General features: G+C 35.3%; 2 protein-coding genes across 2 annotated transcripts in view; one reads left to right on the forward strand and one right to left on the reverse strand.

Moving 5' to 3' along the window:
• Positions 1-25,590, forward strand: part of LOC106637920 (uncharacterized) — a 143,120-nt gene that overhangs the window by 25,566 nt on the left and 91,964 nt on the right. The window lies entirely within an intron of this gene.
• The window catches only part of LOC149374296 (vascular endothelial growth factor receptor 2-like), an 80,952-nt gene continuing 64,564 nt past the window's right edge, over positions 9,203-25,590 (reverse strand). The window contains 1 exon segment of the mRNA XM_089593972.1: positions 9,203-9,542. Within this exon segment, the coding sequence (XP_089450098.1) occupies positions 9,203-9,542 (340 nt within the window).

Below are 25,590 nucleotides of genomic sequence, written 5' to 3' on the forward strand. Positions count from 1 at the left end.
AAATTCAAGTATTTTATTTACACTGGTAGCTCTTTTGATTAAAGGGCTTTGCCCATTTATTACAAGTCTTTCTAATTACTCATTTATTCATTTTCACTACACTTTTATAATAAATCAGTAACAAATACTTACAGCTTTATCACAAAAACATTGATACACGAACGCTGTCGTAATCGACGCAGCACGCAGCAGACGAGCAGACAGTGTAGAGTGTGCAGAGACACCTGATGCGTGTACATGAAGACCCGTACGACGTTGCCAAATCTTCATTCATCGCTGGTTTCCCCTCACCGCGCAAATGTTTCCCCCCGCTAACACTACCGAACGTCCTTAAAAAATTTTTTTTTATTATGTTGGTACACTAGTCACGATCATATGTTCATAGTTTTGACTATATAGCGTGTGTTGTTTTTATGCGAGAGACTTAAAGGTTAGACTCGTGTTTGCGTACTCGGCGATTTCTTTTTGTTGAAAATAATGGAGCAAAGAGTTTGTATTAATTTTTGTGTGAAAAATGGTATTAAGTGCTCAAAAACTCTTGAAATGTTGACAGTGGCCTACAGTGAGTCAACTATGAGCGAAAAAAATGTTTATAAGTGGTATAAGTTATTCCTAGAGGGCCGAGAAAATGTTAATGATGAACCTCGCTCTGGGTAACCCAGCACATAGCACATCAAATACCGACAAAAATGTTCAGAAAGTGAAAGAAATGGTGCTAAAAGATCGTCAAATCACGATTAGAGAAATAGCTGATGATCGTGACATATCGTTTGGCTCATGCCAATCAATTTTGACGGATGTTTTGGGTATGAGACGTGTATCCGCAAACACCATGATAATGCACCTGCGCACAAGTCGTTATTAGTTAGTAGTTTTTTGGCCAAAAACAGTACTTCCATCATACCTCAGCCACCATATTCACCAGACTTGGCCCACAGCGACTTTTTCCTCTTCCCAAAATTGAAAAAGCCCATGAAAGGACGAAGATTTGCCACAATTGAGGAGATTAAGGCTACATTGCTGGAGGAACTCAAAGCAATACCCAAAATAGTATTTCAGAAGTGTTTTGACGACTGGAAAATCGTTGGCACAAGTGCATTGTATCTGAGGGGGATTATTTTGAAGGGGATAACATAGTTTTGGATGAATAAATAAATATTTTTTTATAAAAATGAAAAGTCACCTTACTTTCTGATCACACCTCGTATAAGCAAGTACTCAATTCCTAACAATTAACTCAGTGGAGTATATATGACATTAGGTATTTGATGGTATATAAAAGAATCGTAATTCTTTTTATCAGTGCACATACTCGTATTCTTTAACATTGTATTATTTCATAAAATGTAATTACAAATATATTATGTTTAACAAATATGTGATGTCGTCACTTATATATATATATATATATATATATATATATATATATATATGTATATATTGTCAGTCATCCTACGTTTTTTCTCTAATATTGTACGTTCGTAGTGAGTATAAGCTGGTTGCCCGGACATCCGAAGTTTGGGTGAAAAATCTGCCGTATCGAGATGTTTGAATAAAAGTAAACTGGAGAATCCACGTAATTTGGGGAGTGACAACAACAAAGGCATCTAAGTCAGTCAGAGACGCAGCTGCAACGTCGATTTATTTCTGCCTTACGCCTCCGCCTCGTTGCACCCCGTAATAACTGGCACCCGACTAAATAGCCCATGGTAGGCAACCCAAGCGAATATCGGCATTTATTTTAATGAAGCAAAATACTGGTATTGTTGCATCATGGAGATAAGTATAGTTGGTTGCGTATACATAAGATATCAGATTGCCACTACATACGGATAGACGCAGCTAGCCAAGCCCGTACACAAGGTGAGCTTTGTTGGCGTAACGTTTTCTCGCTCTTCAAAGGGACTGGATACCTCAAAAATTTTTCACTGTCATAATAAGAGAGAATTATGTATGCTCCAAATATTATTTGGTTAATCTAAAATTTTCTTATTTATGTAATATTTTTTATTCTAATGCTTAAAGATTTTTTGACACAAGTATATGTGATTGTGTATATAAATATGAGGAAATCCACAAGAAATATTCCGTTTTTGTCCCCCATATTTTAATTAAAAAAATTTTTTCGAGGCACACCTTCGAGATAGGGCTCATTTAACTTAAAACACCATGTGCTATGAGGAAAAATTTTAAACACAAGATCAAGTAAGGGTGACACCCTTTTTCCACGATTCACATGTTAATATTATATCTATAGCTATCACATAGATACATATCATATTAACATGTAAATCGCGGAAAAAAGGTGTCACACTTACTTGATCTTGTGTTTAAAATTTTTCCTCATAGCACATGGTGTTTTAAGTTAAATGAGCCCTATCTCGAAGGTGTGATCCTCAACAAAATTTTTTTAATTAAAATATGGGGGACAAAAACGGGATATTTTTCGTCGATTTCCTCATATACGCAGAATAGCGAGATCTATCTTCCTGATTGCTCTGATTCGTCAATCCCTTGTTTATGAGAACTGACGAAAATTTTTTTTTGTATACTGTATTATTAAACAATACCACTATATGATATGACTATCGTACGGAAGTGCCTTATACTTCCGTCAGAGTAAAAAGTTAAACCACTTAAAAATTGTCTATTTTTTATGTAAAACAGATTTTAACCTAGTATGAGGTTGATCCCATCTGGGCACACACTGTATTTATGTAATGAAGTTTTTCTACTGGCTCAAATAATTATACTTTGAATAGGCTCAAATTTTTAAGGTATACAACTTTGGGTTCAATATTAAAGCTGATGGTTTACATTTAGATAATTTTTATTAGAGGGAAAAATGTATGCCAGTGTTTTTCCATTGGCGTTTTTACTTTATTTCTAAAAAAGGAAAACCACTTTGTTCATAACAACTTCTTTCAAATACATTTTACACGTTCACGTTCAAAGACAAATATGTTATGGATCACACCAAAATACACTTTTTTTATTGTAAAAGTTATTCTGACATGCGATGCAGATGCTATATAATGAAAAATAGATACGAAAAAAAAAAAAAAAAAAAATGGTTTCTTATCTCTAAAGGAAAAAATTAAAATCCTACTAAAAGTGTTCAATACAAAAGTATTAGAGCTCATTAAAATGGATCTTTTTGTTCCAGTGAGTTTTTCTCTTTTGCGTCGTCTTGACACTCTAAACGAAAGCTTCCTTCTTACTACCTAATAAAACACATCTGCCAACGCTATATATTTTATGATTTGATTTCTTTGCGCTTTTTAATACTAACTCGTCATGACTTTTTTCTTGCCGTGATCTTGTTTGTTTTTACACCATGTAGTGGTTATTGGGCAGTGTGTTAAATATATCGCTTGCGCTCCGTTTGCCTAGGTATATGTGTTGTCTTGGCACTTGCATTGCTTGGTAATGACTGTTGGACGTTTTGAAGTTAATGTATGTTTCACATTGCCCAAATGTATTGTACACATTCTATATGAGCAATTGTTTCCACATGACTTACATATTGTAGTTTATTTCTTAATTTATCAAATGTGTCTGTTTTATTCGAATAAGGGTTGCTCGTGCCCCCCTACGTACACCTGTTTCTACGCTCATAAAATTTCATCTCTGTTCCTTGTAAAGATTCTCTTCTTAAACTAAAACTTTAGTTCAATATACTTCTATCTTTTACAAGTATTGTAACATCAAGTTTTACCATTATTCTGTTTTGATTGCATTGCGTGTCATTAAAATTTGAAATGGAATCTTGGCTAAAATTGAAGCATTAATTTTTCGGGGCTGTTCAAATGGCTCATTTATACCTTTATCATCGTGCAACTTGTTACTCAGTTTATTTCCCTTTGTCTTTATATATCTGTAATATTTTATCTTCATCTCTTAGTATCTCAGCATCTGTGCATGCTCTTATTGTTGATTCTTATGGCACTTATGCCCAAATCTTTAAAATTGCGCACGTCTCTCCGCACTTCTGTATTACTAATTCTGTGTACTTATCATTTTGTTAATTCTATACTCCAACTTTTGTTCTAACACTGTATGCCAATTATTCTAACTCAATATTTGGATTTATCTTTCTGTCTTTAACTCTCTATCAATACCTCTTATAAGATCAGGTACTTTTGAATTGACTACGGCTTATTCACCTGCTCATTGATTATCACGCACATATCTCTACTACTGCTGCTCTTTTTTTAAACTTATTCTCTTTATTGTTTCATTAAAATTAATTTTCACTACTATTTGGTAAGTATAAAGATGGTTCTGAAAAAACAAATAAAAATATTTAAAAAATTTATTATTTTAAGATCCTTAACTTTCTCTATATAACCGAATGTCCAAGTCTTTGTATTTTTAAGATATACCCTAGTAACTGATTTTTAGAACCTATGTAATATATTACCTTTTTGACTATGGAGATATGCAAATACCTTCCTTTGGGTGAATACATAGGTAAATGGCCGAAAGTTTTATTTTCCTTCTTTAGGCGTTTTTTTACATTTGGACGTTTACTGCGCCCTTGGTAGAAAAAACAGGGTTGGCACCTGGTACGCATCCAACCAGGGAAAGCATAACGAGTCCTTTGAACCAGGTTTTTTTCTTGGCAACATGCGCCACCAGATACGAAAACTACTATTTTTTTGACATCCACATTCCTTCTGGACTGTGTATGGATCTAAAGTATCCACTCAAATTACAATGCAAAAAACTGGTTTTTATTTTTTTAGAATCACGCAGTCTGGGTACTAATAAAATTTCGGTCCAATATTGTTAGGTTGAGGTATAGAAATCAAACTGCAAACCAAATTTCAGACCGATTGAATGTAACCCGTTTCGAGATAGTCGATTTACATATTTTCATATACATAAATGGGCTACTTTTTGCTTTGCTAAAAATATAAGGTGCTCCAGTGAAGCAGCCCTTACCTTAAAACAAAAGTGAATAGAACGTATGCAAAAAACTTATCAATATCGCATTATCCTATGTGACACTCAACACCAGTTTTGAAAATCTAAGCCTTTCTAGTACTTTTTCACATGATTTTTCTTAACTCGCATTGACAACGTGTACGTAAGTTTGGAGAGGCATGAATGCAATCGATTCTTCACTTACTTCTACATTAGCTAAAAAATATTTTTCAGTGGAAATATTCAGTACATGGATGATAATACAAGGTATAGCGTAAGCGTATCATATTAAGTTTTTTTTTAATCGAGTTTTTGTAAATTAAAAATAATCCTATAGTTTCTTCATCCGTCGATGGTTCGTCCTACCTTTACTCGCCCGACTCTACTTAATTTCATACACAATTAACTTGGTTCAATCGTTAACCAAAATTATAAATAAAAAATAAAAAATGAAAAACGGATAACAAATACAATTATGTGCTTTTATTGATAAACTAAACAAAATTAATTTTTTCGAGCATATATTAAATGCTTGCTTAAAGCGGTGGTTGTACATTGTTTTATACATAGCTTGGTGGTGACTTTTTACATCAATTGTGTGTAGATGAAAATACATTATATACATTATATGTGTATTTTTTACATTTTTTCAAAACATTTTTTATTTTTCTAACATATTTAACTTTTCACATCTATGTTAAACGTATAAACAATACATTGAGATCAGCTTTCAACTTTGTATCAGCAACGACAGAAACAACATCTTAAGGTGGGAATTAAAAAACCTGACGGGTAAACAATTTCGTTTCTAAATGTGTGCAATTTTATTTGGTAAAGTAATATGATATCTCAAATTTAAAGCAAAACGAAGGTGAAGCGTTTGAGAAAGAATCAATTCGAGGCTGTGCAGTTGCGGTAAATATTGACGCTTCGAAATCGATAGGTACAGTCACGCGAATAGGGTAACACTGAAAATCAAAACCAACAATGTATCGTTTGCTTCGAATCGCAAGTTAATACCTGAACACTCAGAATAGCGTAGTTTCACTCGCGCAAAAGGACTGGCTATATTTTGTACATAAAAAAGCATACATTTGAAAGACCTAACCGTGGTAATATTGAGTTCTTAAACAATCATACTACTGTAACTATGTAATACGTTGACATTACATTGTCACAATCGCTCTAGGAGTCGTTTAATTAACTCGCGATAGAATCCAATATGTACGGCATTGACACTTGTCTAGCTCTAATGAGGATACTCAGCAAACAACATTCAAGACTGTTCATGAAACCCTTACTCATCTAGTGACTTAACCACTATTTCAAGTCAACCATTGTAGCAGTTTACTGTGGACTGTGTAAAATTGAAATGGACACTTTTTTTCCAGTTGATAATTTTAAGCCTAACTCTGTTTTATTATGATGGTTAACGCCTTGTACAGCTTCTTTAACCACTGATCTATTTTTTCAACCACAATAATACAAGAGACTTGTCTTTATCGACGCATGCGATAGAGATAATTAATGCAACAATGGGAGCACTGTGGACTCCGTGAAAATATGAAATACCCCTTCGAACTACGTAGCCTCGGGAGAGCCAATATTTCCCGAACTTTTTCTCAGCCGCGCGCGTAACAACCCGAAAGTTGACTTTTCGAAAATGGAAAAAAAAAGAAAATTAGCCACCCGGGGAGCTCTCGAGGTGCAAAAATTTCGGAAGAGCCTGAGCAAATCATACGAAAAGAGAGCGCCCCCGCTTACGCCCGAACGTAAACGAAGGAGTGGAAGGGGCGGGCGCACGTGGGTGAAGCAAGGAACGGCGCGCATAAGTCTGTCCGGGCGACGTCGTCGTATAAAAATTCCGATCGCGGCTCGGCGAAGCAAAGGTTACTCGGGGGCGAAAATATAGATGCGAACGTAAGATTGGACCGATCTCCCGTATAGGTATATATATATATATATATATATATATATACGCTACGCCGGAGCTCTCTCGGATGCATCGGCTCGAAATTGAATTCGTTGAAATATTCGACAGCCGATTGACGTTTATTACGCAGCTGCGAAGCCATCCAGTCGCCTTGATCTCTTTAGCGACTATGTGCGGGGCCAATGCACGCGGACGATCTTACGTATACGGTGTACGCAAGCCACGTACGTGCGATAATGAGTACCTACAACCCAAATAAATTGGATCTTTTTCTGGAGTTTTGCGGAAACGCTCGCTCGGCTTCTCCCCACTCGAGGACTAGGTGTGGTCTTGCTGGGCTTGACTGGCACATTTATGACCTTTTGAGTGCACGCGGACACACTGCGACGGGAACTGATTACATGGCTGGGGGTGAAGGGTTATGGCATTTTTAACTCTAGAGACAGGCGGGTAAAGTGAGTTATAGAGGTGGTCAGATAGCGAGGCTTGATCGAGCGTTTCCTTCGACTCGAGAGATGAGGTTGTGTGTTTGCTACGATGAGGTAAATTGCTGATATTCAGTTTTTTGAAAAATTAGAGATTATTTTCATACAACTTTTGAATTGGTGGGTATCATTGATTCACTGGATTTTTATAATGAGATCGGTAGATTTTTTACTGTTTCGTTTTAAGGAAGTACGTTTACGTAAGTATTTGGGAGTATTAAATATTTTTGAGATTTCGAAGCCCTCGTTAATGGACTTTGTAGGGCGCTTTTCTTTTTATGCACGTTGAATAGTTGGTACGCATAGTAGATTCTTAATGTCAAAAATTATGGCTAAATCACTTATTCCAGAAGAGTATTCTAGAAAAGTGCGCCGGAAAAGTTTTGAATTTGGTAGATGTTATACGATAAGTTGAAAGACGAGAAAACTTGGAATTGCTGATTTTTCCAATAAAAATTTTCAAAGGTATTCCAAAGTTTTAAAAATTTCACACGAATATTAAAATCTCGAACATTTCTAACGCCTCGAGTGAAGATTTTTAGACAGAAGCATAGACGTATGCTGTAATTTAAATTCTTTTCATCTCGGGTTTCAAAATTTTTTAATTTTAGTTTGAAATTTTGTATTAGTACCTGGAAAATTTGATGACAAAAACAGTGTGTAAAAAAAAAAAAAATGGAATGTTCCAAGCTTTACTTAAGCTGTAATCCAATACCACGTATTAATAGGACAACCACCATAAATTTTGCATTCCTTTACAAATATGGTAGGAAAAAAAAATTCTTTAGTAAGCAAGAAAAACTGCTCACACACATTTAAGAACTTAAACAAATCAATTAATGACCACTTTTCAATTAATGAACTGACACTTTTTTACTGTTGAAAATTCTACGTTTCTTTAATAATACTGTGACGTCCAGGATGTATGCGTATAGAGGCAATACGAGGTTCAAAACCCATATTGTCTTGGTACCGAAAAATATTCAAATTTTTAAGTTCTGCAATTGATTTGAACACACCAAGGAAACACTTACACCTCTTTGAATGTCTTTCATGCGCACATGCAGTAATTTTTTTTTCTTACAGAGTTTCGTCTCTTTCAAGTGATCTAAAATTTCTGAACATTTGAATGGTTAAAATGATGTCGTTAACCGAAAATAAGTACCCATGTAAATAAAACAACAAGTCTTATTTTACACTTCAACGTCGCAAGTCCCACAAAGGGTAATACCTATTTATACACATGAAAACCATCAAGTAGCCTCTGAATTAAAATCAGCACTTGTGATTAACGATCATCGTGTTGATTGTAGATTACCAAAGTCCCCATTTGGTAATTGAGGCTCATATCAATACTTTTAATCGGCTAGTTTATTCTAAAGTATTCAAGTCCAGGAAGTACCGAGAATAGTCCTGAATGTTGTTAAAGCCCGAAACTAGCATCGTTCAAAACATATTTTGCTTCACAAAAGTATGAAAACAAGTATTTAACGACAAATATCTGTTGCACAGCTGAAAGTGTTTTCATTCACTCGAAAACCCACGTTCTTCCATAGACTTGCGATAAAAAAGTAATGGTGAAAAATGAAAAAAAAAAAAGCACAAAGAGAGACATGAACATCACCCTCACTGCTATACGCTCATCGCAGCCGTAACAAGCAGAATCCCATTGACGACTGTAGTGCTCGTGTACGACACAATAGCCGAGCACCATCGTCAACTCCATAAAACCAAGAGGACATCTCAGACACCCCGTTTTCTCGTCCACTACGGCCAGAGGAGCGGACGAGCGGGTAATTGCCTCGAGCTCGGTCCGACAATGTATTTAGCCCACGAGCATCCCTATGTACATTCCTTACGCGTGTACAGGAGCCTCCAACTCCCAGTGTTCCGGGTGATTTTCGAGTGGATCCTGATAAAGTTGCGCCATGGTTATAAGTATCCCGATGCCGCGTCCTGCTCCGTTAACTCCTCCGCGAAGTATTTCGAGGCGTCGAGTTGATAATGCCATTGCTGTGTGCCGCGCGCCCGTGGATGCATGGACCATGTATATGTATATGTACACTGCCGCTTTATTGTGAGTTTGCGTAACGAACCGAGGCTGGTCGTAATTTACGTTTAATTGCTGCGATGGGCGTTTTCCCCCGTTAAAATCTGCGATCCGCCTTTCTGGACCCCTCGTCGTTCCACCATCTCTGGAATTGATTGTTTTCCCCGAGTTTAGCACCCGTGCGGAAGGTTGATTGAAAAATTATTGCGTGAGCGCGCGCCCGAGTTTGTCAAAATTTGGACGTGTTAATTTTAATTGCACAAAGTCGCTACGATTCGGCTGTGATCGAAATTAATTTTTCTGGTAACGGGCATCAATCGGTAATGAACACTCATACAAGGGGATTGGGTTGTTAAACTATTTTCAACGCCACGTTGGAGGGAGGCATTGTAAATCGTGAAATTTCTACGCGTTTAAAAAGTGTTAACGAGCATGTACATGATAAACATGTTGAGCTTTTGCCAAATATGTAACCACCAACATTATAAAAAGTTCAATTCGGATGTCATAACACTATGTCTCAGATTTTACGTGCTTGCCAGGAAACATTTGTTTTGTTGGTAGAGCTAGTAAAGTATGTATTGTGAATGCAAAATGACTTTTTGATTAACGAAATATAATTTTATATCTCAATTGTAAAGTTAAAAGTATCAACCGTTTGTACCTACAGTTTGGTTAGCACAGCAACAGTCATACTAAAAAAATGCTATACGACTTCTGGAGTTCAAATACCAGAGCACCATGAGGGTTGACATTAAATTCATAACGATTTTGATTGCCGCTAAAATCACCTTGAACGCATGCATATTAATACAATTGAATTTACGGATGGGCACGAAAAACTATGCCAACCACGGATATTAGCGCGAGCGAAAAGTTTAAAATTTATCGAGTTCAGGTGAAATATATGATAGGACAACATTGGTGCTGGTTTTCTCGTCAAACACTAAAACGTACGACGTAATTAAAGACCGAAGCTCGAGTCAACAAGTTTGCTAATGAGAACTACGTGTCAGAAGTTGCGATGGTGTATTTACCACTTTCGCTCATTTAGGTAAAGTAACCATGTTTTAAACGGTCCTAGTCAATAAATCGCGTGTTTGTGGTTCAAAATTCAACAATAATACTGCAACATTAATGATATTTTATGGTATCAATGACACTATCCGTGATGTTGACTCATTTACAAGACAACATTTTAAAACGTTGGGTGTCAAACTTGAAATTTTTTTGTAAAAAAGTGATATGAATATTACCAAAAACCTTTTGAATATTTTGTAAGTGATTGTTGTAATTAAAAATTACTCTACGATCTCTTCCATACATAGTAGTTTGTGTAGTTTTTTATTTACAATTTTATTCAAGTTTTAGCTAAGATTAGGAATTGGCTACTCCAAATGGGTAAATTATATTTACGTGTAAACTAACGCGTAAGGGATTCTGAAGTGATTTTAAAGACAAAAAGCATCGACCACTTTTAATGTTTGTTCCTACAACATTTATTTATTTTTATTTTTTTAAAGCAATCATCAAGTTTTACATTGAACGTTTTTGGAATCGTTGCGTGTTGGCACACGAGACATAGCCCACACGACTTCGATCTCATCAAAATGGATGCGAACGCGAGGAGCATCGAACCCACCGATGGAAAAACTTTCCCCGTTTCCGGGAACGATATAATCCCCCGACAAGTAATCTCCATCGACTCCGACGAGTCGAGTACTCGGATGAAATAACGAGATCAGCCAAGTAAGCACTCAAAGGTCTAATAACTCGCGATCCCGCCTCGGTACACACAACAACACAACCTTAATTGATTTGCCCGCGCGTACACATGCCCCGTAAACTTCTCAGCCCACCCTCTCGCTGTGCTCCGTGCATCATGTACACCCGCGACGCGTACTATACCACCCCCGTTACCGCAGCAAAGTTTACTCGCTCGGGTTATAAGCGCTAGCTCGACTTTTGCCAGCTCGTGCCGCGCTGAACGTGCAACGAAAAGAAGAGAGAATCTTTTTCACCCTTGCGAGAGTGCGTGTGTGTATATATATATGTATACCTTTCAAACATGCAACGCGCCCTCTCTGCTCCCGAGCCACGTGCGGCTTTTTAAATACGTTGGGATTTTACGGCGGTAATATACTTTTTTTTTTTTTTTTTATGTACACCCGCACGCACTCGAGGCGTACCTTGGTTCAGGCGCTCGCGAGTCCGAGGACCAGATCGATGTTGCGTAATTTCATCCTCGAGGTGCTATGATTTACTCGTTGGATTGATCCTCGAGTATACCCTTTGGTTGCATTGTTTCAATGTTACGGTGGTTTTTGATGTCGTGAAAGAGCTGGGGAACGAGCGTTTAGCCAAAACTTTCGCCCGGCACGAGGAAAAAGCACTTAGCACCGTTGTCGCGCGGGATGGAGGCTTTCGGTGGAGTTGATCTCGTCGGCTGGAGTTAGTAATTTGAGCTGTAACTTGCGTCGTTTGAATTTTCAAAGTTGAGCTTCGTTGTGTGTGGTGGTACGGAGTGTTCCGCAAAAATTTTTAAAAAATAAAAAACAAAAAAAAAAGCAAACTCGTTAAAACTCGAGATTCCATGCCGGAGACAGGCTGATGCATGAACAATGTCAAGGCTGGTGTGAATTTTAAAGCGACAAGAAAAACTGGGAGTTAAAACTTTTGGAATATCTTACCTGTTAACCACAGGTCTTGTGCTCGTATATATTTCTGCTCTAGTTACCTGGAATAAACCTAGTGTTGTATTGAAATGTTGAATTAAATTGTCCGTACAGCAACATTCTTGAAAAGTTGACATACTTGAAATACCTGTAATAGATTGTCGATTAACATTTTTAATATTAGCCTAGGAAAACCAATTTTCAGGTAAAAAATGTTTTTTATTGGGAACAGCTTGGAAAAAAAAAAAAAAAAAAAAAAAAAAAATGTAAAAGTACAGCTTAGAGTGACTTTAAACGTTCATCTCCAAAGTCAATGATTTTCGATGAATAATTAGCAAACCCATACATGTTAAAAGAACATATTTGTTCTTGGCGAGCCGTGCAAAAGTTTTCACTCGAAGACTATACAATTTAGAAAAAAGTACATACATAATAATGTTTAAGTAATGTATACACAGTAATTTTGTATCACCAGGAAATGAAAAACATTTTCCTAATAGATGATATTCCTTAAACAGTAACAGATATGTAGATGATGGAGTCCTGAAACGGATAATATGACGTTGAAGGCCTGAAAGTCTCTGAATTAATTAAATGGTTCTAACGACAGCGATGTAAAGTAATAAAAATCTATGCTCAAAAATAAAAAAAGAGGTGCCTAGGTCTTAAAGTGGAGCGTATGGTTGATCGGCGTGGGGGTGTATTGATTCGTACGCGCAAAAGCGATGGAAAAAAGTCGCTCAATAGCAATCCAGAAAGGAGAACTGATTAAGAAGATAATAGAGGTGCAAAATCAAATGGATTTTCAAGAAAGAGAAATAAAGCCCGTCAGGACGCTCAAAGCTGCGTCTGAGATGAGAAGAAAACTAATAGCAAGTCTCGTTATAAAACTCCTTTTTACAACATCTAACTTTTCTACATTACATTTGTAGATAAAATGTTAAATACAAAAGTTATAGAGATGTTGTGAGACCACACTTTCTTCGTAGTGATCATTTTTGTTGGTATTGTCGCCCTAATACTTTAACAAAGAAATCGTTTTAAATACCCCCCAAAAAATGTTACATTATAAACCTTACAGATCTTATTGAAATACACCTATTTATGTTTGGTATTTTCGTCTATAGTATCATCTAAGATACAACGAAAATTGTTTTGAAATGGCTGAAAAATTGTTTTCTTATTTAAAATATATTATTTAACATTTTATGACAAAATATAAGACTCACTTATGTATGACATTATACCATAGAAATGATCTCCAACTGAAATACTATGGTTAAAATTATACTTTCTGCTCTGGCAATCCATGGATCAACTGTGCCTAACTGCCTCGCATACAAGACGTCACATTTTGCATAAGTTTAGCCACTTTTTTTATAATGCACTTATTGGAAATTGTCTTAATTGGTAAAACCTGATAAAATTTGGTAAAATCTAATTTAGCTGTGAGATAAATGGTGCAAATACACATATTGAAAACGTAGTTCAACATAGCTCAACCTACCTGGAGTTTTTGACACCGAACGTGAAAGATTATTCAGTACCTCATAAAAGGTTAAAGACAAATGGTGCAAGTACATACATTAAATCTCAAATCCACTGTCATATCAGGTCTTCCTAACTACATACTCCGACAATCACGTTTTGTCCGACAGTATTTACTAGCGCTTACCCGCTTTAGGTGGGCTATCCTTCTCGAGTCACCTTCCCGTACGTGTAAATAATATGTGCTAACGTGCATACAAAGATATTAAAAATTTTACGTGCCTTAAAATGTCTGTGAGAGTATTTTATCTGTGTTAGTACATAACTGGTAATTAAAAAAAACCTTCCTAACAGTTATTGAGCTTTGATAGTTAAAACATCCATAGCAGGTGTCGGCAGACATTCAACACTTTACATTTATTTACACATACTCTTCAGTACATCTTAATGAGACTTTTTTTTTATCAGTACATAACTATGATGATTGTGAAGTAAAAGTCTTAAACAAAAAAAAACTACCGAAACAGTTATCATACTTCTTGGTTTTTTTTAAATACTTTTTCAAAAACAGTGGTTTTAACTCTATACTTTTGATTTTTCAGTTATTTTTCAATTAACTGATCTTTATAAATGATATTTTAATTTATTTACTGAATTTGCATACCATAAAATAATTTTCTCAACAAATGTAATCATTGTTTACTTCCATCTTGAATAACATTACAAAAAATTTGTGTCCCTGCTTCTGAAACACATGTCCCCCCCTTTGGATCACAGATGTAGATGATATGAATATGTTTTATCGTGCTCCGCGTCTGGAATAGCTTTGCTAAGTGATTTTTTTTTTAACAATAACAAGATAAAACAAACATAATGCATTTCTATCTTGGCTGGGCTAACTTGTTGGTTATTAGCCGTTCCAAAGAGGTACCTATACCTTATTGTACCTTAGTTTGACACCCCTGCGAGTGTGAACTACTCGTATGTATACCGTTAGTCAGGTATAGGGTAGGATTTCGCAAGACTTATTTGAATTATTTCCCCAGCTTTCAACACCACCGTCGAAATCAAATTAAATCTTACGTTTTGTAATGTCATGCATCCGCATGCATCTTACTTACTCTAGTCAAGCTTTAGATGCCAGTCATTGATAGAATACATAAAACCAATTAATATCAATTGGAGTTAGGTAAATTGTACGCAGTCACATGTGACGAAATTTAATCGTCTCGGTTAACGCCGTCATAAAGTGTACACGCGCAAATCTCGTGGAGCCCCTTTCTCCTCACACCCTCTTCCATCCACCTCGGGATGAGAGATTAAAAAGTTATTCCCTTTGCGTGCCTGCGCACTTGGAATCCCCCCAACGAGAAAGTACGACGGTCGGACGGGCTATAAGTATACGTCTACACCCCATTCGATGGTCCCTGGAAGAAGAGGAGGGCGCCCGAGTCGGGGTTTACTTAGCTGTTTCAAGCCCCCCCATTTGCTTAGCGTTCCGCAATTGGCCTCTCGGCATACTTTCGTTCAATTTGCCTCTGCAGGTTATGACTCGGCCTTACTTCGACCACCCACTGGGTTTCTTTATTTTACCTGGTTTTTGTTTTCACTCCTATTTTTTCCTCTTGCCCTTACTTGTATATTTCACGAGGGCAAGTTTGTTTGACAAAGAGATCTCGTTTTTCCTCGAGTTGGCGAGTTCACAGGGCCTTTGTGCGAAGTGCTATTTATGACGCGAGCGAGCGAGATTAAGAGCTTTTAATATGGCTGGCGATCAGCCATAGCTGTCGCGACGAAATTTTCGCACAGTCAAACCGAGGTGCCATTGTAATCATTGAACGGTGCTAATTACTATTTCTGTTTACGTATTTCCTGCATCCCATTGTGCGCGACGTGTATCGAGATTATTGTTAGTTAAATCGACAGTAAGCAGCGTGACGATGGCGATGAGCAGTCGTTGGGGGGTGATTAATCAGTTAGCGTAATGGGGTGATTTCGATTTGTATGATTTGAAACAGATCGATATTTATCAATATTTAGCAGAAGTTGTTTAAGATCATTACTTACAATGGGGCTAATTGTATTAGATTTATCGACAACTCTGCACACAAATTGTAATAAAATTACCAATACCGAAATAGTTATTGAAATGCACGTTATAAAAAAGTTCCATGTTAACCTGCATTATATTTAATGATACGTAGTGTTTGTCGAAAGTCAATGACTTGTCTTATTTATACATAAAAAACTTCAGCATACCGATGAACATGTCTCTTTAAAAAGTGTATTAACGTGACTAAGTTTTGTAAGCCAGAGGTATCGTTATGCAATATTCTTTATTTATGTTTTGAAGATAAGTAGATAAGGTTACAAGTCTTAATATTCAGCAGACAAGGATTAAGAAATAGTATAGTTGAAAAGCGCCGTGCTGCAACATGTATTTTATATACTTTGTTTTTCCCACTCCCATTCTGTCACAACTGTTTAATTCGTACATTTATGTTATTGTATTTTTTTTAAATCTGAAGGGTAATTTTGGGTAATTAAAAAAAACGCACCCCTGGTAGAAAATTACTACAAAAGCTGGCTAGAAACTCGTTAACGTATATGAGTAAGTGGGCTTATAACATGTTGACGAGTTTTTAGCGATTTTATTTATAGTAACGTTTCTACCAGGGATGATTTTCTGATAAACTTCCATTATATGATTTATGAAAACAGAAATGAAGCCATAACTTTTTCTCGCATTTTTATATTGTAATTCACTAGTTCTTCATAATGAAAACGCATAGAACCGACAACACTACCTTAAATAAAATAAAAAATTAAAAAAAAATATCAGCCTGACGTAAAAAAAACTTACTTCAAAGAAACATTATTAAAAGGAGTGAAACAAAATTTATGTTTCGAGTGTGGTTTTTTTCAGCTTCGCAGTACATATTAAAAAGTTACGAGACCTACTAAACCGTACTAAACTTTTTGTCCTTTAAAAAAAATGATTATTTCAGTTTTTTTTTTCCTAGAAAATTGTCAAAAAAGTTTAGACCTTTGTTCTGCCCATGAGTTCAAAAACTGAAACAACCAGCCCAAAGAGCCCAATGTTTCAAGCACTGAAAAATAACAAATATTTTAGTTTAAAGGCCCATCTGGTGCAAACGTTTTTCGCGGAATTAATTGACAACAGAGTTATTTCGAACTCACCCAAACACCCACATCGCAACTACTCTCCACCGATTCCCCTCTCGAAATTGTTCTCATGAGAGTTCTCTAGTACCGCCCGTATATCTTTTCCGTCTTTAGGGGCTGGTGCGTGTGGGAAAGAACGGGCTATATTTCATTTTTATTTTTATCTTCCAGCAGGTGCGCTTTGTATTCCCTGTTTTGTGAAGCCAAGCTGAATGGACCGAGATGCTTGAAACTTTTAATTTAAGGTGCCTTATTACAAAATCAAAATACTTTGAGTATGTATGAAACTTGCAGTTATCACACTTGACTATTAACAGAATCGTCTCACGAAATTTCAAACAAAGTTGCCCGGTAATTTTCTCAAAATGAATCACTTAAAAATTTTATGTTTAACGTGGTCTCTTACAGGAGGCCATTCAATCTTGATAACATTTGATACAATATCTTCCGAATTTTACTTTAACTCTCATTATAAAATTAAGTACTGAAAAAAGAAATCATAAGCTTTTCAATATCAAAGAAATGTAGGTTTGCCAGGCAATATTTTGTATATTATTTAATCAATTAGGTGACTGTTTATGAAAAGATACAGGTTACGTCAACTGTATGACAACAACTTCATCGCCTGATGTTTTTGGATGTGATAGTCTGATGTCACGTAAATAGGTAGGATAGGTGTGATGAGATACCTTAAATGACAATTTATCGACACATAGACACACGCGTTTACACATCCATGGATCTTGTTCACATGCACTTATGCAAATGCCATAAAATTTTGTAAGCTTATGCACGAAAAGGATTATTGTGTTTGGACAGTTGTTCTCTTGGATGTGCTTTGTTTGTGGACGCGAGTTAAAAAAAAGACCGAGTTTTAGAAAATTTATGGAAATTTATCAAAGGAAGAGCCATACCTTGAAATTTTTTTTCATTTTGTAGTGCTCGAAGATGTGCCCGATTCCTTTGTTTTTACAAACTCGTGTTATAAATCTTACTGCAATTCTGATGACACGAGTGCGAATTTGAGTTCTCATTGACATGATTCCTGGGAAATATGAATACCTCGCGGTCATTTTGGTCCCAAATCTAGTAGAAAAAACAAAGCATTGGAAGATCTCTTTAAAAACCGAATAAAAATTGAATTCCGTTCAATGTGTTCAAAACTCTAAGTCTTGTAGTTTTTGACATTTACAACAAAACTATTAGGAGTACCAAGAAAAAAATGGACAGATGCGGAGTACAATATCACACCAAAGACAAAAGAGAGGCTCATCACATTCGAGTCAAAGCATTTTAATCTGAAGAACAAACTTTTAACCATACAACACAAAATTTTTAATGATTACTTTTGTTAATTGTAAGTTTTCCAGTCCACGCACCCTTTTTCCTTATTTAACTAAGTACCATAAATTACTGGTTTAGAGTTTTTCGTCAGTTACATGGTGTTTTTTGAGAATTAGGCAACTGAAATAAATGTACAATGTTTAAACTATAAGAACACATTACACGTTTGATTGTAGTCTTCATACGGTAAGGTATGTAATTTCTTATCCAGTTATTTTTCAAAAGTAACATCACAAAACTAAATTTTATATGTATACCCCTCTTATGTCTACTAGAAGGACCAGATTTATACGTTTTCTCTAGAAATTTTTCTTCGAGTTCGGCAAAGAATCGCCTTGTAAGCATGGCTTTCTTGATCAATAGTCCTTACAAAAGTTTTTATTTCACCGATCTTAAGATCTCAAGGACGACTGGAGAGGAATATTGGAATATATTTGTACGTGCGCTTGTTTGTTACCCTCCACTCCTTCTTAATCTTTTTTCTTGGACTAGAAGGTTGTAAGTTGCCGCGTCGTATAGAAGCAGCCCGAGTACGTACACTCTTGATAAATGGCTGTTTCCACATTTGCGTGCTCTGAATGACACACAGTTGGTATGCGTCGATTGAAATCTCAAAGTACGTTCTAGTTGGACAACTTAAAAGGATTGTTTTCGCGAGTCTCACAAGCTTCATTGCCTTTTAATTTTTTTTTGTACATCAAATTCTTTATTTATTTCTGATTATTGAACTGAACCAGCGTGATTAATCAGTTGTATCCTCAAGAAAAATTATTACTGCAAGAATTTAGTAGTAAAACTATACTTATTTTGAATAAAAACGTTCATTACTTTTTCTTTTCTTGAACATGATGTCAAAAATTTTTAACTGTACACCTACGGTGTCCAAACTTTGAAATATCATATTTATGTGGTCAAGTGCCACCTTTCAAACAAAGGAATATGTTTTTACACAAATATTAACAAGACGTTTTATGATTTCGTTATTATTTATTTATGCGAAGTTACAAACTGCTGAACAATATAACGATTTTAAACGAGAGAGCTTGCAAAGCTTTTCACAAAATTCTTTATTTTTTTTTTTACTGCTTACGTTCGCGGTTTTACAGCATCTGATCGGTTAAACAAGCTTGTCGTTAAAAAACAAAGTGTAACCATAGCAACTAAAAGTGAATAGAAGAACGAACTGATAAATTCGCCGTCTGCAGAAGCCCCTGGGTATGCACAAGGCGCTTTCTCACTACGTTCTTCTGGACAGTCACAGAAAGATATTTATGCCCCCGATGAACCTTTATTGTCATCGTGACACGACTCGCGCAACTGGCAACTATTCAACCAACTGTGATGAAATCCTACTCGAAGAAATTAATGTTAAAAATATAATTGATTGAAAGATAACTTGTTTGAACCGTATAACAGAATAGAAGGTAACCCCCAAGATCTGCTTTTAAAACTTCACTTGTAATGTGTTTTTATAAATTGCCAATAAATATTTTTTATAATATTTCTATTGATAGGTACTACAATTTCTTTGGGTGGTCAACCTCTTTAAGTATTTTTTATAATCCTGAGTGACGTAATTAGTTTAAGTAGCTAAACGAATAATGGTGTCGGTTTCGTGTCTCAGTACAGATGCACGGATGTTAAGTTCTGTATTGACAGTTATTGAAAACTATCCGGGCTCCATAAAAATTTGCTTATCAAAGGTATGTATGGCTCTAATTAAAACAAAATAGGGCTTTATATGCGACAAAAAGTGGATACCATTTAAAGCTGTACTATTAATAACGAGAAAGCAAAAATTATCTACTGGAATCAGAAAATACAGAATGTATCTCACGTTACATTACCCTTTCCATGTAGTAACCGCTATGTCCTGAATTCGTTTTTTTCAGTAGATTAGCAACTAATATTCGATGACTTATACAATAACGGATGAGTGAGTAATAGTAAGAGTGATTGTTTTAGAGTCAATAAATACAATATGCTTCTTCGTTGAACAAACGTTAAAAACTCTTCGGATTTACTTAATTGTACTATCCAATCTTGTGCACGGAGATTTTCGGTGTAAGTTGATAAAGTATTACAAGTCATCCACGAAAACATTTAATAGTATACAAGAATAACTTTCTCCTCAGAACTTTTTAAGCTTAAATGGAAAAAATTATATAGCTCCCCGAACGAGCAATCCAAGTTTATTCCAAATCCGAAGTGAAGTTAAATGAAATTCTTGTTTGAATCGAGCTTCGTTCCAATAGCATGAATTTTGTAAAAATTGAAGCTGATGAAAAAAACCAATATTTAATTTTTTTGCATTTCTAGACCCGACTACTCCATGGAACTGCGACAACCTTATATTCCCACCAAATCCACAAGAATCTCCATTAGTGGATCAATAATTAAGCATTAATTTCTTAATTTTTCTCAATACTGAGCAATAATTGGGGTTGGAATGATATCCACTGGATGCTTATATGTATGTATACATAATAAATATATTTATTCGAGTGTCCAAGAAAAATTTACACCTAATTGGGCTTAAACTATGATGCAACTGCGTTTCTATATACCAAAATCTAAAAGTTTGAAATTTAGCAAGTTTCGTTAGAAGAAATACTAACTCAAATACATAGTTTATATATTATTTTGTAAATTGAAAAATCAGTTGTCCCGTACAAACCTTTCCCAAGCTGGAAATGCAGAAGTCATAGACTTTAAAAAGCGTTTTTAATTAATGCCACTTCAAAAAACACATTGGTTTGTTTTCAAGTCTTTAGTTTATGTCGAAAGTGGGAAATAAAATGTATTTCCTTCTGGTTAAGATGTCATTCTATATTAAAAGACTATAGATAAAGAAGATCAAAGTTGCGAATCTTCGAAAAGTACAGTTATCAGGCATGACTAATAAGTGGGAGCATTTTTTATACTTTTTCTGTAATATAATTAGTTTTTCACATGTTTCGACATTATAAACTATGTTCATGGTAAGAACAGCTGAGTTAAAAAATGAAGAATGATGCAATGTATTTATTATTGTTATCAGAATCAAAATCAATAAATTTTTAAAAAATTATCATCGTAAGGTTGGTGGTGTGAGGGTAAATCTCGAACCGTATGGCGTATATCGAAGTACGCAATTAAACCCCTGCGCTTTCCAGTATATATAAGTATGGATAAAATAATAAGCCATTTTTTTACAAGAATTCTCTTGCTCCATACGATGGTATTATTACCATCACCAATTGTTTCACCATTCGCAAGATGTACGTCAATTCAAACGTAAACTTCAAATTATAATTTTAACGTTGGCTTTATTTTTTCCCCCCTCTTTTCAGTAATCCACAAAGTTGTTGTACAGGGATCAAATACTTTGAGAACATGGCTTGCCTAGTGTTAATTAAATACTCATCGGTAATTGTTTCACCTAATTTAATATAATCTTACATTACGTTTAAAAACACTCGAATATGAGGGTAGTACCGAACTTGCACCAAGTGAATCGCTTTGGTCAATCCACTCGTGTACTGTAAGATTGGATTTCCGAGTGAAACCATTTGGACAGTGTTTTCGCTCGTGCCTTTTCAAATTGGATTTATCATTGAAATTTTTCGGACACAATGCGCAACCGTAGGGCTTCTCGCCTGTGTGTGTCCTGTTGTGCACAGCGAGACTTGGATTCGAGGTAAAACTTTTTAAACACAGTTGGCAATGGTAAGGCTTGTCATCTGCGTGACTCTGTTCGTACCTCATAAGACTTAATTTACTAGTGAAATTTTTAAATCATTGTTTGCATTTGTAAAGCTTATCGCCAGGGTTGATTCGACCGTGTAATTGTAGATGGCATATTTTCCAAAAAAACTTTTTGACCACAGTTAACAGGTGAAAGGATTGTTGCCCGTGTGAGCCCGTTCGTGCCTAATAAGACTTGATTTTTGAGCGAAACCTTTTGAACACAGTGTACAGTCGTAGGGCTTATCGGCAATGTTAGTCTGTTTTTACCTCGTAAGACCCGATTCTGTAGCAAAACTGTTTGGACACAATTCTCGACCGTAGGACATATCATCCGTGTAAGGACGTTCACCTTACACGCTATTACTATTAGACAGATCTTCTTTTGGATAATAGTTTTGTAACACACTTTGCAGGTGTAGAATTCGTTACCTGTGTGGATACTACCTCTCAGAATTGCCATTTGTTCTGCATTGTTTTCTGCACATGTCGTGAAAAGAGGGTTCATTGCCTTCAGCCATTTTCGTGAACAATATATCAAAGGGGCTTACACCAGCTGCTATTCGGTTGACGAAGTAGAAGTTTTGTCACTACTACTGATGGATTCGTATGCGGCAGTATTTTTTCTCCAGTTTTGTGATAAGGGTGGTCCTGTGATGGAGCTGTTTCTCTGTTTAATATAGATAGTATGCGATTTCAATAGTAAATTTGGGACTATCTTACAGTTTATAATTCTTGGTAGAACTTAGTGCGTACTATTTATGGATATGTTTCAAAATTACCATTCAATTAGGTATGTTACACATTATTTCAAACAGTTGACAAAATTGAGCCGAGTGAAAAATAATTTGTTCATACATTTACCAAAATGTCACGTAAATAAAAAATAAAAAAATCGTGTATCTCGTATTCGAAAAATTCCAATCGTTTCCAATGGTGAATCTTAATGCCGAAAAGTCCTATTGCAACCAATTTATTATGTGGATGCCGATTAAAGTCGATTAGAATACATGACGATTCAAGTTGGATTGGAATTAATGCTTAAGAAAAATAATAGTTAAACCAATGGTGCATACTTATGAACCCAACTGTAACCTGTAGGCCACTTGGTACGTTAGTGCTTAGGGTAATTTTTTACCCTCTAAACTTATGCTCGTAAATTGGAAGGAACCAACATATGACCGAATGAATAGAAAAATTTTTTTTTCTCACTTGCAAACCGAGAAAAATCGTGATTTAACGAAAGCTTATACCGAATTCTACAACAAAATTTGTCTTTGTTCCGTATTCAGTTCAAGCTGCATTAATTATGAAACGAACAATGAAAGTAACGAACGACAGAAATTGAACATCCTCTGCGACTCAAAATAAATAGTATATTTCATAGGTTAAAGCCTGAGTACTTAACTACGTTAATGATGAAAACAGCTCATTTTCAAACGTGAAATTAAGATAAATCATAGACGTTTAATAAAAAACATTTGCTGCTTTAAATTTCCACAACCACAAGTATCATCTTATGTTAGTTTTTGGGTATCTAATTACCAAAACTTTTCTTTTCAATTTGCAGTCTATTAACTCATAATTTTTATTTAAATTTCTACTTTATTGTAGAAGGTGTCACTGATGATTCAGTGCACATTGAATCAGCATGAAAATGCTCTAAGGAACATTTTTGAATACTTCATCACTGATTAACATTATTACTTAATGATCTGAGCTTTTTGATAAGTATTAATCGTTAAATTAAAAAAGGATTAAGTTACTTTTATTGCTGTGTGCAGGATATCCAAACCTTTTTTGCTTTTTTCCACACATAAATTGTGTAATGCGCTATGCTCTTTTTTTAAAATAAGTAATTGAGTAATTCAGAACGATTATTTATGTCAAAGCAAAGGCTCTTTTGATATGAGATGATAGATCTTGCGCTGTTGTAACCCAACAATAGTTATATTTTATGTAATGTAAAGACGATGTACGCAAGCTTTCTGTTAGTTAATTTTCTTAAAGATAATCTTAGCATATGAACAATAATGATTCAATTTATTTATTTACAACTGTAACGACTTTCACCTGTCAAGTAAATCTGAAAAAACCTCTAGAAATTTTTGTAGAAGAATTCGAATCTTTGACGCTTTCCTTAGAGTTTATCAGGCTAGACAGCTATCATGCTAACCACTAGACTAACAATTTTTTTTTAGTTACGTTTTTTAAATTACTGCTCATCACTGATGTGTACTTAGGTCAAAGTTTGGTGTCGCAAAGATTAAAGACTTCAATATTTTAACTTTCTCGTAGAGCTAAACATAAAAAACTCGTACATGAAAGGACTCGTATGTAAAATGATGACGCTGTTACTGGCGTACCGCTATTGTTCACTACACAATACAAAGATAGAATAATAGGAATGTTTCCTACACCAGGATGAAATCCAGCAAGGAATTTCAGAAGTATAAAATCCAACTTTTAGCAGGGGTGTGAAAAGTAAACTAATATCATTTGAACAAACGAACTTAATGAAATAAAACTTTATTTTTACGTGAGATTCGTGAAAACTTTTTCTTTCGTGCTTATATAAGGAAACATTTCATTGGCTCAATACCAATGGAGGAGACGACGAAAGTGGCATCCAATTAGCGCTAATCTCAATTTGAAAAGTCTTTCCGATACTTTTTTCACTCTCCTTCGTTTCATTCCATGTGCTTCTTTTTCTCTCGAGCAATTGTCATCAAGATAATTTGCGCAGGTTTTCTCGGGTTTGCTGTCGACTCAGGAAAGTTAGCTCAACAGGCGGGTACACACGTGGGGAAATAAACACACAAAGAAAACCTGTATCCTCTGTTTTCTCTGACAAGCATAATCGTTTCTTTCTCTTTCCCCCTCGTTTTCTTCCATTTGTTCTTTTTTAAAGGTTTCACTTTACGTAGAATATAGTTCATGCTTGATGTACGTTTGGAAAAGAGGCGAATATTGCATCATCATGAACCGCAAAAAAGACTTACGATGAATGAGAATCCCATGAAAATACTAATAGTTTTGACGAAGCTCTCAATGGTCTTTACCTCCACCTTAGAGTGATTTTCACAACGCACATGACATTTATTTTAAATTTGCTACAATATGTGTTTTAGTATTGTTTTAAGTTTTTCGATAGTAACAAATATTTGATGTCACAATAGTTAAAAGTATTTGTTTTATTGATGAAAATAGTAAATTTTTTTCTGTAAATGCTATGACAAATGTACCATGTGCACGGTATACGCTCGTATAAATGGCAGTAAACCTTTAAGTTCACGATGCACGTGTTACTTTACGAGCACTAATGTACTGCCTGATTACATAGAAGAGTATGTCTTTCAATGATGGAAATAGGTCTTCATTAATCTTTGGGGACATTAGTTTCTAGTACTTAAATAAAATACACTACGGCTCAGTCTTTTTCTCGATATTTCAATTACTTTCTCTACAGTAATTGGCACTATTGAGCTGCACTTCCGTCTTCCTTGCTTATAAAGGGATCTCAGAAAAGAAAGAAAGAAAGAAAGAAAGAGAGAGAAGAAAATACAGTCTTTGTTTTATTTTACTGCTGAACTGGAAAACTTGATGTTTTTCGAGCTAATGAAACGACTGAAACGACTGCTTTTTATTCACAGATCACTTGTATTTAATAAAAATGCAACTATTTTAGAAGATAGATTTATGCCATTTGAAACCTCAAATTTCAACAAATTTACAAAGTTAACGATACTACATTAATGCTTTATTCAAAGCATA

This window comes from Copidosoma floridanum, unplaced genomic scaffold (genome assembly GCF_036245765.1).
Source record: "Copidosoma floridanum isolate Cflo_tuat_1 unplaced genomic scaffold, Cflo_Japanese_pri ptg000020l, whole genome shotgun sequence".
Lineage (NCBI taxonomy): Eukaryota > Metazoa > Arthropoda > Insecta > Hymenoptera > Encyrtidae > Copidosoma > Copidosoma floridanum.